Genomic DNA, 26,287 nt, shown 5'->3' with positions numbered 1-26,287 from the left:
AAATTTATATATATAGTTTCTTGAGAGGCATTTATTCATGTTAGTAAGTAAATAGGTCTTGTCTTTCCCTTTTTTGAAAAAAAGGAACAGCTAAATTTCAAAAGCCAAAAGATAACATATTTACCAAAGTCAGTCATTTTCTGTTGAAAATAATTAATTAAGCTGTAACAATGATAACATACAAGTAACAGTGAAGGTCTACTTTCAAATGATTTGTAACTTTGTACGCCTACATTACAACAGAGTACATTAACATTCATTCTGGCAAGTACAAGGAAAAGAAATCATAGAGCTGCTAGAGTTAAGCGAAATTGATGACTGAAATCTTTTATTTTACTAATCAAGTCTGCCTGTTTAATGCTACTACCCTTCCTCTGCTTGGTCTGAAACAGAGACCTAATCTTTTTCTCCAAACTCTCTGCCGAATATTTCATATGTTTGTCAACCTTAGCATCATTTTCAGTTGACAAACAATAGTTTTTGACATAGACCCTGTAGATTGGTATAATACCTTTGGTCAAATGATTGCATACATTTTCCCTCAGGATCTCATCTGAAATTACCCAATTAGACTGCTTCTTGTACCTTTCCTCAAAAGCTAGATTGAAAGCATTTAGTCTCTTTGCCAAGTCTTGGCATCTCACACTTGCACTGGAGGGTGAAAGTATGTCATTTTGTACTACAAGCATAGATAGAAGCTTTCCCCAGCTGTTCCTCAAATAAAGTGCTGCATAATAGTCCCTATATTGTTCGTGTGCTCTTAACCAAGAATCTCCCATCATATTTCCAAACACACTACCCCTCAAATTGCAGAAATGAGAGTGATTATTCATCATAAAAAGGTAGGACAAGGTGATATCTTCATAGGCCTTCGACCAAGCATCCAAATTAACCGCAACCTCCTTAATTGCGCTATACATTTGGCATAAAACAATACCCTCTTCGTACGCTTCCTTTCTCCAACTAAAATGTATTCTCACAACCTGCGTCAAATGTGGCATATAGGCATCCCCAAGCAGCTGATTGAAGTAATCAGTCACAAAGCTCACCAGCCTGGGAACGCTGCCATCAGGGGGAGGAGAAGTTGGCCTTTGCAACTTAACTTGTGCAGGAAGTTGCCAGAATATCTCATTGGCACCATTGACAACTTTTTTTATAAGATCTTCTGTCACAGTTCTAATTTCTTTACAAGCTTTCGCACTGAAAAGTTGGTTGAATTTTAATCTCAGATCATTTAAGACCCTGAATATGGACAGCAGGTTCAACAACTTGAACGGGTCATTTTTCCTCTCAGTGACAATCCTTCCAAATCGAATAAAAGAAAGAATTCCTGATTCAATGGCAATCTTTGCAAAACACCCCATGCATGCTTCCGGACCAATTTTCTCAAAGACAATAGTAGAAAGCCTGAACTCAATCTCGAGCAGTTGCTTCGCAACCAACTCCAAATGGCAGCCCCATTGGTCTATGTAACTCTCCATACACTGGACAGCCTCAAATTCTGTTGTTGGAATATCCAGGTAACTCAAATCTAAAGTCTTCAAACTTCTACGAGCATTCATGCCTCGAACTTCAACATACATGGATTGACACTTGTCTAGCCTGCCATTAGAATTTATTCTCTCTATGATGGAATGCAACTTCCCTGCCAAAGAACTTGTCAGTGGCCAAATATGTTTGGCAATACTAGCTTGCTGGCCAGTGTGTGGTGATGTCAACGAAACCAAAGGAAGAGGCATGGAGTTTGCTATCAGAAGCCTGTGGAACTCGAGCTCTAGTTTGTCAAAAGCAGTACTAAGAAGGCCTTCACCAAGGCGAGCACCTTCCTCCTTGACCTGCAATTCTTGCAATATTGTCAGAGATTTCCTCACCTTCAAAAGGTAAAGCTCATTGGTGACTGCTTTGTCTTGTAAGAACTCAAAAACGTCCTTCGACCAACCAATTGCTAACCTGCAATTGTCAGTGAGAAGCTTCAGTGCTTCCTCAAGCTTCTTTGTATCTGAGACATATGTGTATATATCAGAAGAAGGATCTGTCAAGAGAGATTGCTCCAACTGATGAACACATTCAAGAACCTTAAGGACTGCAGCAGCCGAACATAGAACACTGTTTATACCGTGCTCAATGTTGACAAATGAGCACTTTTGCGTTGAGATGGGTCTAAGGGAAGCTTGCAAAGACAGATATCTCTGGTTAAGTAGCTCCAATCTTGACCCAGATTCATCTAGTGCAGAGGCAATGATGCGTGATGTTTCCAAACTAGTTGTCAAACGCTTTCGGGCTGCTTCAAGATTCTCCTTGTTTTCCATATCAATGGCAAGTCAAGTTCAAACTCGAAATGATTACTAGTTTGGCTTTTAGATTTACAATTACTCATAAACTTTGGTCCAATGAAAAAGATATTATTTGTTGGTTTCTTGTTCATCCTCCTACTCACATCCCTTCACCAAACTCAACAAACAAAGTAAAGGGAGTTAAGGCTAACTTCACTTACAATGCAAACATGTCAGTAATGTCAACCACCAGATAGTAGAACTTCCTTGAATTAGGGTACCATATGCACAACTAATTTCTCAAGCCATTGTTTATTATTCATTCATCATCTTGTCATGTGCTAGTCAATCCTAGTTTCCATGGTTCATTTGACGACCAACACCAGCTACTCTAACTCTTCCTTCAACTGCCTCAACGACCAACCGAAACTTACAACCGAATTCTTATTTCCACTGGAACCAAATGTCGTATAGATAAAGCAAGTAAACATGTGACCAAGTTCTTATTTTACACGCACACTAGTTTAATTAACGTGGACAACTCGGTCCAGGTCAAAACTTTGATTAATTGTTTAACTTTAAGCAAATTCTTCCACACATCCATGTGTTTCTTCTTGCCCTCTTATTCGAAAAATATCAAAATTACTCTTCTTTATTACTTTTCTAGAAAATTTGTATTCTAAATTGCATTATCCAACATGCAAAAATTGTATTTCAGATTTATACAATTCAAAATAAAACAAAAATCACAAACATTAATTTCCCAATTATATAATTCAGAAAGTCTTTAGATTTCATATTCTACAATTAAAAAAATGTTATGAAATAATTTTGATATTTTTGGAAGTGTGGGAATACAAGAGGAATATGAAAGTGGAGGAAGAATTTTTCTAAATATTTTTGTCCTTTAATTTTATTTTTTTTATTTTTGTTCTTTAAACTGTCTCTTTATTTAGAAAGATTCGACTACATTATTTAATTTTTAAAATGTCAATTTAGTTATTATTATATTAATAGCGTTAATGCAACAAAAAACTTAATTAATTTTTGACAAAAATGAAAGGATAAAATTGACTTCAATAAATAAACTAATAAAACCTGAAAATTTATAACGGTTTTTTATAAAAATAATTAAATGCTTGTTCATCCAACAAGTGCATCTAAATGATTAATTTGATCATAAAATGTTATTAAGTTAATCTTTGGGAAAAAATGATATTTAGTTCTTGAATGTATATAAAAAGTCAAATTAGTACAAAAAAATTACAAAGCTTACTAGCCTAAATATTATACTAATTTTAGTTCCATAAATAAAAGTATTTTTTATTCTGATCCTTATTCTTTTAATTATATGGTTTTTCTTTTTTTAATTTTCTTTATCTTTGTCTCTATAGTTAACTTTTACGGTTAACGTTCACATGTCATATTAGTAATATTATCAAATCAACGTGTCTTGTCATGTTTACAATATTATTAAATCAATAATGTTGACGAATCAAGATTGTAATATCAACACGTGATTTTATCATTTATTATTATTATTATTATTATTATTATTATTATATATATATATATTTAAAGGGACTAAAATGAAAAAGTAACATATTTGCAATAATAAAAAAACATAAGGACTATCAACAAAATGTAAAAACTATTTATGGGACTAAAGTAAAAGGTAAACATATTTATTAAAAAAAATTGTTTAACAAGTAATCCCTACTAAAATTTAACACTAATGATGAATAATCAAAATATAGTAAATAATAAGAATCACGAATATTTTTTAAGCAGAAGAAAAACTAGGTTTATTTGACTATTTTGAGTTTTCAATAATAATAATTATTATTGTTACATTTGACTGAGATAAAAAAAAGGAAAATTATGTTAAGAATAAATAGCATTGCTTTAGTATTTTTTTAAAATTATAGATTACAATTAACACAAATACCTTCAAGCATTCCACAACCATCATTAATCAAGAAAAAATTAAATAAAAAAAAAGTTTGAGCATGGGATGCAAAATTGCCATGAATTTGCTAAAAAGTGAGTAGTGAATCATTATTGATGAAAAATTATTAATGCTAATCAAAGTTAACCTTTTTCAAGCTATTTATCCTTAATTGTCAATTAATTGATATATGATGTTTAAATATGTCAAGTAAATGTCACTTTGTTTCACTCTTTCTAGATAATGTTTTTTATATCCTTGCAACATGTTTCTAAGCCATATATATGTTATTTCAATTTTAGTGATTAGAAATATATAACTTTTTAGACCTTGTAAATATGTTATTTTTTAATTTAATTTTCTATAAATATATTATTTTCTTACATTATTAAATATGTTTAATGGGGATAGTTAATGCTGTAGAACTTAAAACAAAAGATTGAGGAACAAAAATCAAAACAATACTAAAAGCATGAATCAAAACTAAAACATCTTTATTGAGAAAAAGAGAGTTAAAAGAGATTCTTCAGTTCCACAAGTAACCAGAGACCAAGATAAATGATGGTTCAATTTTAACAACACAAAAGTATATTAGTGATTTTCATTTTTTATTTTTTCAAACAGAGAAAGTCAACATTCCTGCTGATTGTTCTGTATCCAAACAAGTAACAAGGCATATCCTAATCTCTTATCCTAGGGCCCTTTCAACATCTTCATCTTCCCACACAACGAAACAAAACACAACAAATAAAAAACAAGGAATAGCACAGCTGCAGATTTGTGCTAGAAAAAACTCTACAGAGACTAACTTTCAACCACATGAGTGGTTCTTTTAGAGCAGGTAGTTTTAACTCATTCATACACTTCAGTACTAGAAAATAAATTATGGACCATCTTATAGTTTCTAAAGTGATGAAGGAAAGAGGGCAATGATAAAATAAGCATAACATAGGAAGAAGGGAAGAAGGGAAACCTAGAATCTAAAAGTATCAATGATCATCACAAAGGCACATAAACTACAATTTATGATTATATTATTATTGTAAGACATGCGCACATATGTATGCAAGGTGAAGCAGAACAAGTAGTCACTAGATTGATTCTCATATCAATATACGGTGTCCGTCCCCATGTGTAGAAAAATAAAAGATGATGGGTAATAAGATAACCAAGGAAAGAATACAAACAAAATTGGAAATTCAAAAGGAAAAAAAAATTAATACTAACAAGAGGGCAGCCACCAAAAGGCACATAATTTGAAGCAATAAGGCGGCTTGAAGTCAGCTGCCACCGGAAGCTACACAATGTTGATGGACATACAAGCGGGGAAACAGCATAGAAAACGGGACATTTGCTCCTATCAAGCGGTTCCCTTCTGTTTCAAAGTTATCTTATCCCCAAGACTCAGGGCAATTCCCTGAGTTTTACTTCTTATTCTGATGTATCCACTCAACTTACCATCTGCTTGCTTCTCAATGCTCACATTCACCAAAGCATCTTCCCCAAACACACTCTTAGCATAAAGGTTTGCAGCAAGGAAACCACACTCCCCTTCCAAAGCCGATCTAAATAACAGGAGATCATGATCAAACGATTATATGGAATGGGTCCCATCTAATCAAGATATGAATAACAACGTGGGATACTGATGACTAGTAAGTAACATGAATCGCTGAACTAATACTATATCAAAATTATTGATGTCTTCAATTTATTATAATGATGGTTGTATTATTTGTCAAAAGAGATCTGGTCTGTGATAATAAATAATAACATTAATAATAATAATAAACAAAAACTATAAAGTTAAGATTCAGATACAAAGATACAGATAAGTAGCGCAACAAAATGAAGATGCACAAAAAATCAGCATTTGAAATAGAAAATCTGTCAGGCTTGACTGATTACACAGTCAAACTACCAACTGCCAAAAACACTTTTTTGATTAAGAAACAATTGATTGGATTTTTAGAAATTCTAAAATATCTAGGGATTCAAAAGATAATAAATCCAATTAATTATTTCTTATTCAAAAGACCTCTGGCAATTGATAGTTTGATATAACAGTCAAGCTTGACAGAATTTTTTCTCAAATGCTGATCTTTTCAATGTTTGAATTTGTTTGGACTAATTTAGTCCTGTATCTTCCTTTTCGTTCTTAGAAAAAAGTTGAGGGACTAAAAGTAAGGATGGAAAAGGTTAAGGCCATTTGACGAGTTTAAAAAATGTTCAGGGACAAGAATAGAAATCCTAAAAGGTTCAGAGACTGAAAAAATAGTAAGCCCTAAATAATTTGGATAATTTTTTTAAAAATGTTTTGAAATGTTTAGACATGCTTATTTATTTAATTAAAAATATTCTTCTTAGGAAAAGCAAAACTGTCAGAAGTTTTACATCTTTGGGTGTGTTAAAGTAGAGACAATATTTCGTGCGTAAAATTATTGTCTACAAAAGGACCTCAGCAGAGTCAGAGAACTTACGGTGGAGTCAGGCACTTCATATTTGTAGACTTGATAATGTGGGTGAGGAACTCCCTCTCATCTTGTAATACTGTATTTACAGCGACCTAAAACATAAAATTCATTAACAACGACGAATCATAAATATCATCCAGTTATTCTTATAGCCTCCAAATCCTTCACAAATAGCCTAAATCTATGAGTTTAATCAACTGGCATGTTTCCTTATGAAGTATCATCTCATTATTACCAAATGCAACCAGCAAAGAAAAGTTTATATCAAACTTTCAACCTAATTACCATTAACAATAATAATGAAAAGTATTCATATAAATAAACGAACTTCAACAAAATATCATTATCTCAACAGTCAAGATGAAAACCGTGAATGCAAATTCTGTAGACAAGATGCTGTTCAAACTAAACAAAATTCAAATCACAACTTTATGAGCTCATACTTAATAAAAACTTGAATGACTAGTTAAAAGAGTATGCTGTGACTATAACCGCAGAAGTACCTGAAAGGTTTCTCTCCCGTACTTTTTTATAATGGAAGTGGGGTTGCTATGGGCAAAAAGAGTTGCGCCATGCTTTATTACCATTGGGTTAAAAAAGTTTGCTATGAGAGAAAGAGAAAAGAGGCGTACCTTGTTTTCCCACTCAAACTCAGCCCACATAGTTCTGAATGCCACATCAGCACAAGATGCAGGTGAAATGTAGTCCATGATATCAATGTGGATATCATTTAGAACAATAACTGTTCTCTCCAGAACATTAGAAGATGTCTCATAAACTATGTTACCAAATATAACTCCTGTTTCAGTTGATGAAACCTTAATGTTGGCCTTAATCTGTTTGCTTGATTCTGGAGCCAGAGTGTAGTTTTGTGGACGCTCAACAAGTTTGAGATCACCCATGGTTGCCAACTCCAAACAGAGATTCTGAAGGGTTTCCTTGGTTCGGTTGATGACAGTAACATCAAGTACAATGTCATAGTGATGCACTGTTACATATGCTTCAGCGTAAACAGGATCACTGAATCCAGTGAGCTGAAGAATGCGATTGAGCTTATTTGCATCATCTCCATCCTTTGTAAACTCTCCAGTAGCACGTTTGAGATCATCTTGAACTTCATCTTCCAGCTCAAGTTGGCTCATACCCTAAAGAATTTAGAAGAAAAGTATACAAAGAATGTACATCAGAAGAGATAGCATATTGAGCACATTAACAAATATTGCAACGTTGATTTGTAAGCCACATCCAGGAATTACACCCGAGTGACACATAAGCCAATTTAACATCATGAATTCAAGCAATGCATTTTATCACAACTTAATATTTGCATAAATGTAACAATGATCACATCATGCAAAATAAAGAACTCGGAATATAATCAAAAGGTAATTCAGTTATACCCTTCTTAAAAGAAGAGAGAATAAAGGCAGATAGCATACCTTTCTGCTCTTCAAATGGTAAAAATCAATCAGATCATCAGGCTGCGCATTAGAGATTTGAGCCTTAGCTTTAATCTCCTCAGTCTCGCGACGCTGCTTATCTGCAAGCATTTTCACAAAGCTCTCTCTGCAAGATTGCAGCCATATCTTCCTTATCTCATCACCCGTATTGCACAGCAATCTAATGCAGAGAACAATCCTGTCATAAGAATCATTATCAATTGGATGTGGAAGAACAGAAGACTGGCCCAGCTGCAGCATTGAAACAACGATCAACAAGGCCTGTGTAGTTGCCTTGTTAACTTCAACTTTTGAAGTCTGGACCTCTTCCAACCTCAAGACAAGTTTTGTGAGTGTACATGAAACTACTGCCCCAAGAAAGAAATCACCTGAGAGAATTAGTGATCTCAAGTTTCCAATAGAAGACAGAGATCCCTGTACTAGGGTAGGTGGTGACATGGCAGTTTCCAGAGCAGCACTCTGGGTGGCATAGGTCCCATCTGCAAGGATGGCAGGCCTCCTAGAAGACACAGTGGTGGAGTTTACCTGCTGAATGGGTTTTGATGCCTCCTGACCATCTCCTTCTTCAGTAATAGTATAAAACGGAAGGTCACCAAGACACTGCTTAATGGTTGCAATTCCAGTCTCAACCTCCGAGAGTGACAGGCAATATTCCCCAATTATCCAGAGCGCACATGAACACACCCTAGCTGCACGGATTTGGTAGAAAGTATCCAAAAGCCTGGTTATTATAGAAATCCGCAACTTGGGGTTGGTCTCGATAATCTCGCGCACAAAAACAACCACATCCATGGCAGAAGCCACATTGGAATCCCCCAAGAAGTCCATCAAGAGATGCACAACAGTGCTGGCCACCTCCGGGAACTTAATGGCACAAGTATGTATAGCCTGGACCAGCATTTGCCTATACTCCCCATTCTTCTCGTGCTCCCCACTCTGAGTCTTAACAACCTCCTTCTTGAGCATCATAACAACCTCATCAATGTTCCTAGGTGTTATGAGCTCCAGGGCAATATCAAGAGTCTTCCTCCTAATATCATGATTGGGAGTAGAAAGAGCCCGAAGGACATCCATGACCATCTCCACCATGATCTCCCTATTGGAACTCTTGAGCTCGTTCAAACGATCAAGCACAATGAGTTTAACATTGTTATCACTCTGAGAAAGCAAAAGCTGACAGTAAGTGCTAGAAGCAGCCCTAATGGCAGTGGGAGCAGAGGAGAGCGAGACAAGGGTGCTAGCACATTCATAAATCACAGCAGTGGAAGAAGCATTCAAAAGCGCTATAATAATCTTAATGTACTTCCCCTTCTCCCCCTTGTTGCTCCTACAAACCTTCCTAATCAGTTCCAGCACCACCATCTGGAGCTGCTCCCCCCAGTCAATAATCCTATCGATATTGGCAAACAGATAATTGATAGCACGGTCCTGCGCGCAAGAGAAAAGCATAAGAAACGCGTTTCGCTTACTGGAAGGATCCTGTTCGGAAGAGAGGAACTTGTCGACGATCTCCGGCGCGCTGTCGAGCAGCTGCTCCCCTTGGGGAAGGTTGTAGACGGACATGACGGCGAGGACGGCGTTGCGGCGGACGAAGGGGTGGCGATGCTCGAGGTTGGAGAGGATGGAAGGGATGAGAGGCTCGATGATCTCAGACTCATTGAGGCGGCAGAGGAAGCGGAGGGTGACGCCGCGGATGTACTCGTTGGGGTGCTGGAGGTTGTTGCGGAGGTTCTGGCAGATTAGGATCATCTCGGGGAGGACTTTGCCTCGGGAATCGGTCTTGTCAATGATCTCGAGGTAGAGGAGGAGGAGCTTCTGGATGGTGTGGTCCTCGGAGGGGAGGACGTAGCGGATGATGGTGATGAAGAGCTGTGGAATGGTTTCGCCGTTGAGGAGGAGCATGATGGCCTTCTTCAGTGCTTCGATCTTCGCCGTGACGTCGTTGGCCTCCAGCGCCTCCTTGATCTCGTTGGCCAGCGCCGGCGTGCCCTTGTCGAAGTGGACAACCAGAGTGCAGGACTTCTCCATTGCTCTGATCTGCAATTCTCTCAGACCAGATCTGATTTCGCCAATTCCAAATCACACGGAAACTTCACAATTACCAAGAAGAACAAGACGAAGAAGACGAAGCGCAAGCAGATCTGTGGGATCTGAGTGAGTGAAAGAAAAGAGAAACAAAGAACGAACACGCGAAAAAACACACCCTTCAATGTCGTTGCTCGTTTTCAGTTTTTAACACCATCCAAACCACTCTCACTCCTCCTTGGGCTTCCATGCCTTCTCTGGGCCTCAACTTTGTTTGTCCATCAGCCACCACCATGCAACAAAAAATTACTCCACTGGGTCCTATTTGGGCTCTTAGATCTTTTACTTACAGAACTTCAATAATTTCTTTTTACACTCCTACTGTTTTCAAAATAACTTAATTGCCCTTAGTATGTTAAAATAATGATAAGCGAGGTGTACCACACTGGTTTTGTAAGGTTTTTTCTTAAACTCTGCACTTCAAAAGCCGGGAGTTTCTTTCTACACCCTTACATTTTTCTTCTTGCATCCCTATATTCATGAAATATCGAAATTACCCTTTTACAGTTTTATGTTATTCTAGAATAGGATTTTGTAAGAAAAAGTGTTTTTCAAATAAGGGTTTAGTAAAAAAAAGGTATTCCCAAATAGAAATTCCAAAAGACAAGAAATTATTTCATAATATATTTCTTTTGTCTCCGGATTGAAAATATGTTCTAGAAATATTTCAAAACAATCCAAAATAATTTTTAAAGGAGGAAAACAATCTTCTTAAAAAATGAGTTGTAGAAAGACATTTATTAGGTTACAGGAGAAAAAACAGCCTAAAAATCTATAACTGTAATTTGAGTCTCAGCCTTTTATTCATAAAATATATCTTTTGGAAGAATTTCAAATTATATAATTTTAAAAATATTTCATAATTTTTGTATTAAGTATTCCAAAAAAAAATAATCTTCCGGATTTCTTGAAACTTAATAAATATTATTTCAAATCGAATTGTGCAGAATTCTAAAGTTTTTTTTTATCAAACTATGCAATTAAGAACTTATCCTACTATTTGAAAGCTTACATCTGATCTTTGGGAATATACGATCTGGAATAATATTTATAGTCAATTATTATTCCAAATTACTTAATATAAAAGGCATCGTACAATTTATTAAAACTTTGGTATCTCCGTTGTTATAAAATAATAAGAGAAATTAATATTGGGAATAAAAAGAGGACGGAAATTGTTTCATGCACCTAGTAACTTTAGACCGCAACTAATTGAATTTTAAAAATTTTAAATTGGCTTTTGTACTAGTATAGACCGAATGGTCAATATTATGCTTCGACTTGGTTTTCATAATCGAGTTGACCGAACGTGTCACGTTCGTGTGGATCGACAGACACTTTTGGTCTAATTACGCTCGATAAAGGTCAATGAAGTTAAGTCATCATTAGAAACTAGATAATACATCTCTAAGCGCGATCCACTTTACTAATCTGATCCAATAAGGTAGGTCCATTAAAATAATATAAATAGCGCATATTTAAAGAAGCAGGTACGTCATTTATTATTGTACTCTGACATCTGAGTGTCGATCCCCCTTTGCTGACTTAAGCGTCGAAGTGTCTTTTGCAGGTATTTTCATTCGGTATTCTCTAAAAAGACCAAGTGATCGAGCAGCTGAGACTGAAGGAGTAGCGAAAAGTTTGGAAGAGGAAGTTGAAGCATATATCAACCGCCTGGTAAGAAGAAGGAAGACAAAATTTCTCAATAGTTCTCAGGTCTCATATTCCTAGCAGGAACAACTTTCATTCCAAAATTCAAAATTAAAAATACATTTTCTAATGAATATGTTTCACAAATAATATTTTGTAATAGGATTGTAAACCAAAATCTCATTTTCAAAAAAAATTATGGAATACAAAATATATTTTAGAAAAGAGATTCAAAAGAAAAGTGTTCGAAAAACTCAAATTTCTCATAAATGTATTTTGAAATATCGAGAAACTCATTTTGAGTTGCACTCTCCACATTTATTTGAAAATTAAAAAAGGTATTTTAGGCATTTCGCATCATTGATTGGGTGAAGGCAATTGTCAAACTGATTCTCCTTACACCCAATCAAAGTAGACTTGCACCCAATTGCGTTTGTGAAAATACTGAAATACTCTTGATGAATATGAAATTAGGTTAACTTATTTCTGCACCCATCCCACACCCAACAGAGCTTCATCTTCGTTTCTGCCATTCTCGCACCCCACACTCTCGCACCAACGTTCGCATCCTCGCACCTTTGTTGGCATTTCTCCGGTAACGGAGGCTTGACTGGAAGGAAGGCGATAATGAAGGAAGGCACCGGAGAAGACAAGGTCAAAATGCGTGTGCGTTGTGGATATTTCTAGGCAAAAGTCAGTTTTGACTTCCAAATATTTTTGTGTGGAAGGGAGTTGTTTAAATGACTTATGGATATTTGTATGCGAAGGTAGTAGTGGTGGGCTGTGGATGTCTTCATCCGGAAGGGTGTGAATGCATTCCAGATAATTGTGTGCAGAATATAGTTGTGCAAATGTCCATTGTTGTGCTTATTATGTTCATTGATCCATAAGCTCTTTTTAAACTATGGACATGGGCGTCCAAAACTTTCAACTGCAAATGAAAAATACATATGGAATTTTACATTCGTAGTGACTAATAATGACTTCCGAACACCAGCATCCATAAGACACTAAATATATTTCTGGATAACGATATTCGGGACTACCTTAGTCGAAAGAAACGCGAAAAACCAGTTCAAATAGGTTCTTACCTCACAACAATGTCAATCGCACCTTAGCCTGAAAACGTCCCTCCACAACCACCTCCTTTGCAGCTCCTCTGCAGCTCAAACCATCACCAAAACAAACCAAGCTTCTCTACAGCTCACCCTACACGCTTTTTCAAAATAAAGAAGACAAGGGTACAATGGAATTTTAGAATGTTCGTTGGGTGTAGGAAGCAATTGATTGGGTGCAGAAAGTAATTGCCCAATTGTCAAAGAGGATGCATGAAACAAAAGCCTTTTTATAAAACCTTTTCCGCCCAATAACTATTTTTGTATATTCGTCGTCCAATTTTGAGGAAAATTCTTCATGTACTCCCGTGCCTTTTGTCTGCACCTCCACAGAATAAGTAAAATGACAAACTTATCCTTCTCAACCGCAGCAAGCCCTACCTTCAATTTTCACCACCGCAGTAGCTCCCCACCTCCATAGTAGCCCCCAGTCACAACACCTCCCATGTCCATCATCATCACTGCAACAACCTTTTACCTTCACTGTTTCAGTAAATATCTAAGCATCGTCCAACTGACTGGTTTTTCCTGCACCTCCATAACTTCTCTTACCTCCATAAGTTTTAAAATTTCCAAAAATGTCGTTTTATAATATTTCGGATTACATAATCCGAAAGTCATTTTTCAAATTTGTAATTAGTTACCAGATTATATAATCCGGAAGCCATTTTTCATATGCATGATTATTCTCCAGATTATATAATCTGGAAGACTTATTTAACTTTCGGATTATGTAATCCATATTTTTTTTCAAATGAGTTTCTAAATTACATAATCCGAAAACTACTCTATGAAGGTGACACAAAAAGGACAAAAATGTATTTTTCATGTTGTGTATGAAGGTGATAGAAGAAGATATGGAGGTGCAGGAAGAAACAGTCCGTCCAGCCCACCAAGCATCATCTAACCACCAGTGCCCAACCTCTCAAAATACAAATTTTGTATTTCGGATTATAAAATTTAGAATGGAAAATTTGTGAATTGTAAAATTTAGAATAGACAAATTTAGTATTTTGACAGAGATTTTTTTATTATTTTCAGATATTAAAAGAGACTTTATAGAATACGAACATAAACATTATGATAAATTTTCAAAAATTGTTGGATATTATGGATTAAATAAAAGGACAATAATTGTTGGGACACATGCCAAAAGTAAAAATCTAGAATTTTTTATATTATCTTCAAGAATTTTGTCCACGGATTTTATTGTCAATTTTAGGATTTTGTTTTTGTTTTTATATAATCCATCGCTATAACTTAGTTCTCTCTCTTTTTGAGATGAAACATTCACACAAAGAATCGTGCTTTTTTACCTAAAAAATGTTTATTCTCACAACATCATTTTGTGAGTTTCACTTCTTAACACGGTCCTTCTCTTAGGTAAAATAAAAAAATAAAAAAAAACATTTACATTCACTAAAATTAATCTTTGCATAAATTGCTTTATGTATAAGTTCTATATTGTATGGATAATTAGGCTAAATTTAAATACCGTTAATCATAATTTATAAGTCATTTATTATATAATTCTTATTTATGACGTTAAATGTTAAAATGCAAATTAGACCTTCATATATCAAACATTCTGGTTACAGATAATTACAAATAAACAACATTAATATTTATCATTAATATCTAGCATTATTGTGTAACAATTAAGATTATTGATTTCCTTAATTATGGGGATTCTTTGTCTTTTAACTTAAATATTTGCATTTCTCAATCTCCACGGGTAGAGAGAATTCTTATGCTTTAGTTTTCATTTTGCCAAAAAAAGTTAGATTTCAATATTAAATAATTATTTTATATGCGCGTGATTGTAAAAATATTATGTTCACAATAACATCATTTTATTTATTTATTGATGTTATAATTATATTTACTCATTAATGTGCTTCTAACTTTATCTAATTTTTTTTAATATTATAATTATATTTATGCTTTAAAGTCCACATTAAATTATATTGAGTTGTCTCTAATCTCATTAAATTTCATTTAATAATTATCTTTAATCATTGGAGTATTTCTAATTCATCTTTAAGTAATTATATTTTGTTTTAATGTGTATTCATACGAGTTTGATTGAAATCAATCTTATTTTCTATGTTTAAAAATAGACAACGAAGTTATAATTGATAGTTTTTACTAGTGGATCAATTTTTATTTTTATTTTAAATTCTACATTTTTTGTTTAACTGAAAATATTTACCTCAAACAAAAATATGACGAGACAATTCTCTATGTCCAGAGCTTATTTTTTTGTTCAATTGTAAAACAGGACAAATTAATTCTCTTATTTTTGTTCAAGCAAAAAATCTTTTAATATTTTTTTAAAAAAAGTAACTAAAGTAATGCATATTTAAATTTAAGTTTATATATGTGTTGTGTGTTTATTTATAAAAATATTTAATGATGCAATATTTAGCCTATTTGAGCTCACATTTGAAAAATAATCATATGGAAATGCATTCAATTAAGGTATTCAATTAAGGTATGTTATTTTGAATTGAAAAATTTGTGGTCAAATAATTGAGATGAGATATTAAGTGAGTCTATGGTTATAAATGCAGGCACATTAATAATGATTTAATGATTTAAATAATGCAGATTAAGACATCAAATTATGAAAAGTTGAGAGAATTGTTGCATTAATGAGATACATTTTTGTGTATAAATATTTATACATTGAACATATATTAACAAATGGAGAGTTGATATATGTGTAGATCAAAATTTCTTAGAACAAGTCAAGTGTTAATATTTTTTTATGACATGTTTCATACAAGTTATTTTAGAATATAATTATTTATATTTTCTATCTTTCATCTACTTGAATTTAGTTTCGTTTGATTATGTTTAAAATGTTTTGAAATGGATTAGATAAAATGTGTTGAACTTTTAAGATATACTTGAATTGTAATTAAAATGTGTAATTATCTCATTTTTTTTTTATCGTTTGTCAATGCTTTAATTGTACTTGATAGATGAACATATGCTTGTCCACTTCTAAAAGACAGGTTGGGGCCACTTAGAATATTTTAATTTCATATGTTTACGTATTTTTTTTAATCCCTTTTCTTTATATGAAGTTTTACAAATGACACATTTAAAAGGGGAAAATAAACTAAATATGTGAAATATAAACAAAATGTAATAATAAGTTGAAGAAAAAAAAGAGTAACAAAAGCTTAACCTATAATACATTTTATTTTTCTACGTAATTTTTGTTTTTCATATATCTCGAAAAAAATGTTCCATATTGTAGATTTAGAAAAATAAAGAGAAAGAAGAGGAAAGAAAAGAAGAAGAAAAATAATTAAAAGCAAGATTGATTGGTTAAAAGGAATTTAATAAAAAAAAATAAAAGAATCTTATTTATCACTAATAAATTTATTTTATTAATTATTTTCAATATTATTTATTTATTTTTATTATCATAATAAAAAAGAGAAAAAAAACAAGTACTAGAAAACACATTTAACCTAATTTTTGAACATGCATTACAACATATTTCAGCGTGAAAAATTCTTTTTCTCTTACTTTTTGTTTCCCTCTTTTATTTACACATCTTTCATTTATTCACGTATTCATATTCCCTATCTTTCCACTATCTAAACCAAACCACACTCATTGACTATTTAAAAACCTTAACTACTTTCTACCACCCAAATGACACATAGTTTTTGTCTTTTAGTCTTGATTGTTCCTTCATTAAAAAAACTAAAATGTTCTCACATATAAACAAACAACAATTGCTACACATGTTGTTTGTTACTATACATCACATTACAAATATTTCATTCATTAGTATAATTTTATATGAAAAATAAATTTTGTTTCTACCATAGATGAATAGATGAGTTCGATTTATTCGAGATAAATATTGAAGTTGTACGAGCTATTAACTTTTTACTTCAAGAGTTATAGAGTTTTGGTGATGAGAATCGAGTGATCATTCATATGTAGAAAAATTAGAAGAATTTCTTACACTTAAAATCAGTAAAAGTTTAGAGATCAAGTAAATAAGAGCTTAAAAACATATAAATCGAGTGATCATTCATATGTACGAGTTAGTTTTTTTTTTATAATTCTAGGATCTATGATCCTAGTAACAATATTGGGAGTTCTGAAAATAAATTTATAATTTTTATCGTTAATAAATTAATACAATGTCTTAATGAAAATAACATAATAATATTTTCGAGTGATGAAGCAAATGATAAGGAAAGAGAGGGACTAAATAGTAAAATATTGTTGGAAGCCGTTAATCCATGACTTTATATGCAAATATTTCAAAAGTTGATTCTAAAATCGGTTAAATATACTATAACACGAAATTGGTCGGTCCAAACTTTAGATCGTCTAAATGTTTATAATATGTAAATGATTGAAATATGTTATTTTGTGTGTGAAATTTATTCAGTTTGAGGTTTCAGTTCATCAATATATTACAAAGGGTCATCAACCTCCAATAAAAACAACAAAGAATTTAAAAAAAAACTAATACTTTTGAAAAACAAATAATAATCATTTCAAAATATTTCAATTATTTCCATATCTAGATGATTTAAAATTTGAATAAGAGACATTTCATGTTATAATACAAGAATAAAATATATATTTAACCCTTCTAAATTTAAATTGAAGAAAACTATATTAAAAAAAGTTAAAATAACTTTTAAAAAGAAAATAAATAAAAAAAGCAAGGAGGAATTAGCACGGGAGTTTTTAAAGCCATAGTTTGAGGCGGATTAGCAGGGATTTGGAATATCCAATTCTTCGCATTCAATCAATTTGACTTATATTATAAATCACCTCAATTTTTAATCACATTCAAAACATTTTTAAAACATTTATGAACAAGACACATAACTAACCATCAATGCACCTTTGGTTGACTTCTCATAACCATAAACAATTATAAATTCTAATTACATTATACAATAATTAATTAATTATCAGTATAAATAATTAATCACTTGCTTATTTTTATGTAGTGATAATATTAAAAATGTTTTCCAGATAATTTAATCACAATTTCTTCTTTTCGGAGTAGGAACGAACTAGTTTTTTTAATTATTATGATACTCTGCCGTGAATAAATATTTAATATAATATACGTTCTAATATCGTCAATATAGTCATACATAGTTAAGAAGAATATGATACTAATATCAGTTTATATACTCTCTTTCCTTAATTCATCAATTTTTTTTAAAGACAAAACTGTAACGGAATATCGATTTCTAAAACGAATAATACTTCAATTGTGTTAATTGATATATGTTATCTCTAATTTGAAATCCTAATAATGTGTATTTATGTGTTATTAACAAATGTTTTGAAAAGTAGTGTACTAATTAAGACTAATAATAGTAGTTTATAAATTTACTGTTTAATTGTTTTTGTATTATTTGGGTGAATTAGGTTTTGCGTATATCTCGGTTAACAGGATCTGCGTGACTTTTTTGAAATCCGAAATTTTCATTTGAGTCTCTTTATTTAGGGCGCTGATTAAGTGGTTATAATTTTTTTTCAGTTTTTTGTTTTGAAATTAAACATGTTTTGCATAAATGGAGTTAAAGTTATTTCCAATTTAATCTTAAAATGTTTTTATATTACTTTTTCAAAAGTAAGAAAAAAGAATTAGTGACATCGACGTCGCACTATCACACACGAGGACTACCGTTATTAATATTTTTTTAATTAATAAAATGTTTTGGTATGAACCTCCTTGGTATAAGATGCGAACCTATATCAAAAGAATTAAATAGATATATATGTCGTTTGTAACTTTTTTATTGATATAGTGGTTATTTTCTATCATTTTTATCCTATCATTATATTTTATTTTTGGAATAAAAATAATACTATTATGGTTGAATATGTATTTTTTTACAATAATACGAAATTGATTTTCGTTTTTTTCAAATTTTAGACAATTTAGATGTTTGTAACATGAAAATTATTTAAATGAATATTTCTATATGTGAAGTGATTCAATTTAAGATTTCATCTCGTCAACTCATTAAAAACAATTATATTAGACATTAATATACAATCAAAACAACAACAAATTTTTAAAAAAATATATCAAATTTTCCTTACAGAATGACTCATTTCGATTATTTTCATACTCCAAATACCTAGATGATTTAAAATTTAAACCAGATATAAAAATAAATTTTGTGTTATAATATAGTGATAGAAAACATATTTAACCCATATTATATTGACTTGATAGTTTGTTAATGTTATCCTATGGGGTGTAATTTTTTTTTATGTCTTAAACAATAAATACAATAATAGAAAAAAATGGTGAAGTTGATTTTTATTATAGTTATTAGGTTGGGTTTGTGTCAACCAACAACCAAGTGGGTACATACATAGTTTATATAAGTGAGGAGACTAAAATGATGTATACAATCCAATGGTTAACAAATAGAAACATTCACAATCCTCTGCTTTTGAAATAACTCAAAGAGAACAAATTTCAACTTCATCTAAATCAAACTATATGGTTAATGACCTTAAATCACGTCATCAACAATAATATATATATATATATATATATATATATATATATAACAGTGTTATTTTCTATCATTCAACTATCCACAACAATTCAAAGTCATAAGAATGAATTTAAAATAGTTTTAATGTTTTAATTCAACTCAATTTACAAGAGTTGTTTGTTTCATAATAAAAAAAAACTTAAAAATAAAAGATAAAAATAAAATCTCACCTAACAACTAATATTTTAATTAGAAATTCATTCAACATATATAACCATTATCTCATGTAATTGTACGTATAAAAAAACATTTATATATTTTAGAGAAAAAGGTAGAAATGTTTTAGAAAAAAAAAATCTCCTACAACTTACCTCGTCTCGCCTATGATCTGATGGGTTGACGGGTTAGACGAGTCGGATCAATACATGCTGGTGGATTCAAAAGATTGACCCAGTTCGACCAAATAATGACAAGTTAATGAATCAGATCAATACAAACAATGAATTCAAAAGGTCCACTTGCTACACCTAAATAATGACTTGACCTATTTTATCATTTATAAGAGGATAGAAAATGACATACCTAAAATTAATAAAATTATATAAAAAATAATTAAATAATTAAAAGTCTAATTTATATAGTATTAAATCACATTTAAAATTTAAAAAATTAATACTTTGAACCATTTTTCAAAGCTATAAAAATGGTTCTTTAAAACAAGGTTTTAATTTCGAAGGTGAATAAAAAATACAATTAAGAAGAATTCCTCAATAAGAAAATGCTTCAGACTTACAATAAAAAGAAAGAAAAATAAATTTATTTCAAGTAGGTAAGACATTTTGATTGGAATGATTTGTAGTTTTTTGAAAGTTGATATTTTACAATGTGTGGCCATTGGCTTCGGATCTGGAGCTGAGGCTGAAGAAGAATATAGAATTACCACACTTGTTTTTATTAACCACTCTTTTCTCAATATGCTATGCATAACACCAAATCCCAATCAAACTACTTCACCATCTATGCGTTGGCATCAATTATTATTCACATTTTAATATATAACTCATTTTTTAAAGATCTATGCTCTTAAACTACCACCATTCTAAGAATCTTAATAATGCATATACTTTTATGCCCACAGATCTTATATATATATATATATGAAAATTATTGCATGTAATAAACATTAAAGCAAAGATTACAATTTTGTTGCTAACTTTTTAAATTCATTAGATATTTTCATGTCTAAAACATGTTAAAAGTCTCATTCTTTCATCTAAAAATCTGTGAAAGTTTTTTTCTAAATCTGAACCTATATAAAAATGATAAATGATGTTATTATTCTATATGTCCAATATACACTCAATATATATTCAAAATCAATAAAAGTCTATATATTCTTTTCTCCTTTAATTCATTATCTTTTAAAAATAAAATCGTAATGAAATACCGATGCGGACAATACTTCAAATACAAGATTTTTCATAACAATACTATCTCTCCAACCTTAATTAAAAATAATTTGAAGAATTAATAATAAAATATAATATTTTATATATTAGTAAAAAAAAAATTTCCCAATTGGTTTTTAGTGAATATTATTTATTTATCTTAATATATTAATTGAACCACATATGATAGGTAAATATACAAATAATTTAATATAATTTTCTAAATAATTATATATATATATATAATATTTTTCCATCTATACTTTTAAGATGGACATTTGTCATATAAAATGTCGATGTTCTGAAAAGTTGATCTGATAGCTCAACGATCAAACCTAACTCGAACGATATTTACAAAATAATGTTAAAATATTTTAACTATAACACTAAATTATGAATTATATGTTTTTTCCTGTGAAATCTGTGAAAAAGAAAGATTCAAAACATAAAAGGAAAATATAGGAAAACACACGTAAGATCTTAGGAAGAACATCATTGTCAGGAGTAGTGTCGGTGATGAAGTAAGGGAAACACAAACTCTCACTCTCTCTCTCTCTTTCTCTCACTCATTATTTAGTTACTGCATCAACTTGGGTTTTTGTCTTAGTATCACACACTGTGTTCCCCACCTCCATGTGCAGCTAAAGCTGCTTCCTTTCTTCTGGGTCTTCATGTTTCACTTCTACTTTAAGTTCACTACTGATTCTCAGTTCTGATCCTTCCCCATTTAGATATTTTCCAGATTCATTCAAAGACACCCTTTGCAGCACAAGAGCAGGCTCAGATCATGGGAGTGGATTTAAGGCAAGTGGTGGCGGGTGTGCTCACCCTCACAATGTTCGTCATGCTCATACACATGATCAAAAGGGACCATTTTGATGCTGTTGATGTAAGGAATTCTGGCTCCTTCTTTTTCATTGCTGTCTCTTACATTACACACACCACTTCATTTCATATGGTACTCTGAATTGTTACTGTCAAACAAGTAGCCAGGGATCTGGGTTGGTATCACAATGAAATGAATGAAACACAAGGATCAGGTGAAACCATGTTGTGTTTGGTTTGTGGAGATGATAGATCCTTAATTAACAGTTCATGAATTGAGAAAAAAACATCTGTGGCCAAATCTATCCCAACGGATTAATCAGTCTCAGGCCTTTTAGACAGTAAAATTTGCCATCTCTCATTTATCTGCCTTTGGTCTTCACTTAACCAATCTCTCTCTCTCTCTACCTAATTTTCTTAGCAAACCCAACTTTAGAATCCATTTTTTTTTACCTCTATTCCAGACTTTCCTCCTCAAAGAAAAAGAGAGTGTGATTCCAATTCAATACATGTCCTAGTTCTTTTCTAATGCATATTTATTCCTCTTGTAATTTGTCAATATAACTTCAATGAGCTTATTTCAATGGTATTTCTTTGTACCTTTTGCTCTGTAGGATAAACTACCTGGAACAGAGGATATCAGCTTTGAAAGTACAAACTTTGAGACTACTCATGTTAGAAAGAACATAGGGATTTGGAAGGGAGATGTTGATGAGTTAAAGCCTTGTTGGGTTAAGCCATCTGAAGGTAAAATTTGTTTTTAAGGCCTTGCAAACGTAACTGATGCAGTGCTCCACCTTGTTTGTCGGTATTAATTAATCTTTTGGCCATGGTTTCCAGACAGCAACGTGGAGCAGACTGAGGGGTTTGTTACCTTTTCTTTAACCAATGGCCCTGAGTACCATATATCTCAGGTATCATTCAACAATTTCTCTTGTCTCATTGAGGAGTTGTTTATGCATAAATTATGTAAAGATAGTTGCTGCTATTTTTCAAACATCATCTCCTCTCCACACCAAAAAGGATAAAACCATTCCTATTGATCATGATCCCTTCTTTTTGCTTTGGTCTACTTGCTGACTTTAATTGATCATTTCTCTGAATATGTTGTTTAATCTAACTTTTTCCTTAATGCCTAATATTGAGTTCCACTGTCCATTTTGATTTTTCTTATTATCACCCTTCTTGCCTGCTGCTGTTAGCTCTTTATTATTGTCTCATAACTCTTAGTGAAGTTTGATCATGAGATATGTATTCTTAATCCAAAATTTCAATTATTATTTCCCACATTATGTAAATTTCTGGTAATTCCTTGTCCAGATAGCAGATGCAGTGCTTGTTGCTCGTAGTCTCGGGGCGACACTTGTCATCCCTGACATTAGAGGAAGCCAACCTGGTGACAAAAGGTCAGTGCTGAGGAAAATGTTGATGCAAATTGTTTCTCCTATTTCAATTTCTATTGTAGTTGAACATATTTTAGAGTGCAGTGGAGGGGGGTATTTTGCATCTTTTTAAGAGTAACCATAGCAGTTTTCTAGCTCGTTATGCTTTCTATTCTACTGGTATTGATCATCTTATTTTGCCATATGAGAGTATAAAAGACCACCCAAGTTTAAAGTTAAAAACTGGAAAAATGACTCAAGGTTCTCAGCTTTTAATACATGAAAAGCACTTCTATGCTTTGTTATTTTCAAGCTCCATTCATATTCAAGCTTGTTTTGGATGTAGCTTAATTTGAAAATGCCACATTCAGATGACATTGTGAAATACCTTACTGTTCAACTCAATTTGAAATAAGTCTGATTTACTCTTAAGCACTTGCATGTGGCTAATATAACTTATGTCTCAGGAACTTTGAGGACATTTATGATGTCGACGTGTTCATGAAAAGCATGGAAGCAGTGGTCAGAGTGGTAAAGGATCTTCCTTCTCACATATCAACGCATAAAATTGCTGCCGTGAAGGTCCCTAATCGGGTTACAGAAGACTACATTGCTAAACATGTTGAACCTATCTATAGATCAAAGGGGAGTGTAAGGCTTGCCACTTATTTTCCATCAATAAACATGAGGAAGGCAGGGAAAAAAAGTGATGCCGATTCTGTTGCATGCTTAGCAATGTACGGAAGCTTAGAGTTGCAGCAAGAAATACATGACCTTGTAGACTCAATGGTTGAAAGACTTAAAACTTTAAGCCGAAAATTGGATGGCCAATTTGTAGCTGTGGATTTGAGGGTTGAGATGTTGGATAAGAAGGGATGCCAAGGAAGTGATGGTGATAAAGAGAAGAGTTGCTTCAATCCACAAGAGGTTGCAGTGTTTCTGAGGAAGATTGGTTTTGACAAGGACACTACTATCTATGTGACACAATCTAGGTGGGATGAGAGCCTTGATTCTCTCAAAGATTTGTTCCCTAAAACATATACAAAGGTGAGATATTTGTTCTTACTTCCTGTTCTCATACACAAACTTTATTCATTGAATGTTCAGATAAATTTCAGCATTCAAGGACACATTTTTTTACAGTAACCATAATAAATTTCATACTTTCTGTCAAATTGTTTCAGGAATCCATCATACCAGCAGATAAGAAGAAAAAGTTCCTAGACTCTAAAGATTCTGAGTTGGAGAAAGTGATTGACTTTTACATTAGCTCTGAGAGTAATGTTTTCGTACCAGCAATTTCAGGTCTATTTTATGCAAATGTAGCTGGTAAGAGAATTGGCTCTGGTAAATCCCAGATACTTGTTCCAGCTAATATTCCAGATTCATCTGCTTCTGCCTCCCGTTTCTTGTCCCATTATGTCTCCAAGAAAAACCACTTTGCCTATTCTTGTTACTGTTAGTTAGTTCCAAGGGAAGACAATCTTAGTATTCTGTATGTACCAAATGTTGTGTACCAATTCTCCTCCTCAATCATGCTTTCCAAAATTTACCCTTTTGGGGTATTTTAGTGTTTTGGCCTAAGGCTTTTTGCTTGAGTGTTCACCAAAAAGTTGAAGTTACTCTCATTTCACATGTACACAGGGCTTTCTGAACTGATATTTTAGTTTGTAAAATTATGGCTGCCCCCATATTTATTTCATGTAACTGGTGAAACAATTCATATTCGATTCATTGGGTGTTTTAGGCACATCCATATTGAGATTGAGTTATCAAGAACTGTATCCATAATATTAGTTCTTTACCATTTTCTTATAGCTGATACTGATAGAGTAACTTTTTATGTTTTTAGTTTGTTTTCCTTCTATCTTTACCTTTAGTAGGCTCACAAATTTTGATATGTTTATGTTGGACAAGAACTCACTTCATATAAAACTCAATTCAATGAATTCATAAAACCAAAATTTTCTGCTTTAAGAATTCTTTGACTTTAAACTCCCTTTTTTAAGGAAGAGTATGAAAGAGGAAACAAAACTGGTAGGTGATTGAAGTTTATTTTCAAGAATATTTTTGGAGCCATCATGATGTGAAGTATCTACTAATTACTATCATTGATTAGTAGTAATAATTTTTTTAAACTTAATCTAGAGATTAAACAGTAAGATACATTTCAATTTTATTGTTAAATTTCTCAAGAAATAACATTACGAGTATTCAAATATAATATTGAAAAATATATAATTTTAAGTCATACAAATATAAGTTTTAATTTAAATAATTTTTTAACATAATTAATCTTAAATTTGTATTATAGCAAATAATGATTTATATAAAGAAAATAAAACTAAAAATGAGTACGTAAATAAATAACAAAATATAAACTTAAATATAAAAAGATGTTTAATGATAGGCAATAGTGATAGATTTACAATATTTTCATTGAAAGACCAAAATATAAAAATTAAGTTAAATTATAAAATGTAATTTACAATTTTAAAATATATAAATAAATTGAAGTTATAAAAAAGGTGACTGATTCTCTGTCAATTTATCGAAATATGATCAAATCCAACAAAGATGAATTTACAAAACATAAATTTATCTCTTTTAAATTTAAATCTTTATCACTTCTTATGAATAGGTAAAATAAAGTCTGTCCTTAATATATATTGTCATATATAGTTTATATAAAGAAGTAATCGAATAATAGATGATAATACAAATAATTCAATAATAAACTTATTAAAACTATGGAGTATTAATTTAATGCAATAACATATATAAAGTTGTTAACAAACTTGTATTATGTATGTAATATCTATTTATATTTTGAAATATTTAAGCATAAAAGGATCTTATTTATCATTTTGTCTCAGATTCATAAAATCTTTTGACTGAATCTGTCTACCTTAGTGAGGTCTTTTCCTCAAACCAAAATTTCCTGTTTTTAACCTTGTTGAAGTTAATATAAATATTAATTTTCTTATTTTGTTTTCCCCAACATTACACAAAGTGTGTATAGTAAACAAAGTTGTGTTATTTTAACATGTTTGTTCAAAAATTGACTTTTGAACTGTTTTGTTAGTGTAAATCCTATTATGGTGTTCTA

The 26,287-nt window shown here is 31.8% G+C and overlaps 3 protein-coding genes across 3 annotated transcripts; 1 reads left to right on the top strand and 2 right to left on the bottom strand.

Moving 5' to 3' along the window:
- Positions 1-144: 144 nt before the first annotated feature.
- Positions 145-2,557, bottom strand: LOC137823620 (exocyst complex component EXO70A1). The gene has a single exon (XM_068628828.1). It carries the CDS (start codon positions 2,307-2,309, stop codon positions 285-287), a length of 2,025 nt encoding a protein of 674 aa, XP_068484929.1. The 5' UTR covers positions 2,310-2,557; the 3' UTR covers positions 145-284.
- Positions 2,558-5,292: 2,735 nt separating this feature from the next.
- Positions 5,293-10,392, bottom strand: LOC137826176 (coatomer subunit beta-1-like). Its single transcript, XM_068632053.1, has 4 exons — positions 8,135-10,392; positions 7,328-7,840; positions 6,702-6,787; positions 5,293-5,786 (listed from the first exon to the last, which is right to left on the bottom strand). The coding sequence occupies exons 1-4, from the start codon at positions 10,181-10,183 to the stop codon at positions 5,582-5,584; spliced, it is 2,853 nt and encodes a 950-aa protein (XP_068488154.1). The 5' UTR covers positions 10,184-10,392; the 3' UTR covers positions 5,293-5,581.
- An 11,053-nt stretch (positions 10,393-21,445) lies between these two features.
- On the top strand, positions 21,446-24,993 carry LOC137823398 (protein MANNAN SYNTHESIS-RELATED 1-like). Its single transcript, XM_068628512.1, has 6 exons — positions 21,446-21,860; positions 22,411-22,543; positions 22,637-22,710; positions 23,117-23,202; positions 23,646-24,225; positions 24,363-24,993. The coding sequence occupies exons 1-6, from the start codon at positions 21,759-21,761 to the stop codon at positions 24,639-24,641; spliced, it is 1,254 nt and encodes a 417-aa protein (XP_068484613.1). The 5' UTR covers positions 21,446-21,758; the 3' UTR covers positions 24,642-24,993.
- The last annotated feature ends 1,294 nt before the right edge of the window (positions 24,994-26,287 follow it).

The sequence above is a fragment of the Phaseolus vulgaris genome, chromosome 8 (assembly GCF_000499845.2).
Source record: "Phaseolus vulgaris cultivar G19833 chromosome 8, P. vulgaris v2.0, whole genome shotgun sequence".
NCBI classification, from domain to species: Eukaryota; Viridiplantae; Streptophyta; class Magnoliopsida; order Fabales; family Fabaceae; genus Phaseolus; species Phaseolus vulgaris.
Note: the sequence above shows the minus strand (reverse complement) of the source record. Positions and strands in the feature narration are given on the sequence as shown.

What these genes read in the sequence shown, in the direction of transcription:
- LOC137823620 (XM_068628828.1), bottom strand. Translation starts at nt 2,309, where the DNA reads ATGGAAAACAAGGAGAATCTTGAAGCAGCCCGAAAGCGTTTGACAACT.
- LOC137826176 (XM_068632053.1), bottom strand. Translation starts at nt 10,183, where the DNA reads ATGGAGAAGTCCTGCACTCTGGTTGTCCACTTCGACAAGGGCACGCCG. An exon ending in AGTTTGAGTGGGAAAACAAG is followed by an intron (nt 6,788 to 7,327) that starts GTACGCCTCTTT and finishes TTTATGTTTTAG; the next exon opens with GTCGCTGTAAATACAGTATT. An exon ending in ATGAAGTGCCTGACTCCACC is followed by an intron (nt 5,787 to 6,701) that starts GTAAGTTCTCTG and finishes CCTGTTATTTAG; the next exon opens with ATCGGCTTTGGAAGGGGAGT.
- LOC137823398 (XM_068628512.1), top strand. Translation starts at nt 21,759, where the DNA reads ATGGGAGTGGATTTAAGGCAAGTGGTGGCGGGTGTGCTCACCCTCACA. An exon ending in ACCATTTTGATGCTGTTGAT is followed by an intron (nt 21,861 to 22,410) that starts GTAAGGAATTCT and finishes TTTGCTCTGTAG; the next exon opens with GATAAACTACCTGGAACAGA. An exon ending in TCCCTAAAACATATACAAAG is followed by an intron (nt 24,226 to 24,362) that starts GTGAGATATTTG and finishes AAATTGTTTCAG; the next exon opens with GAATCCATCATACCAGCAGA.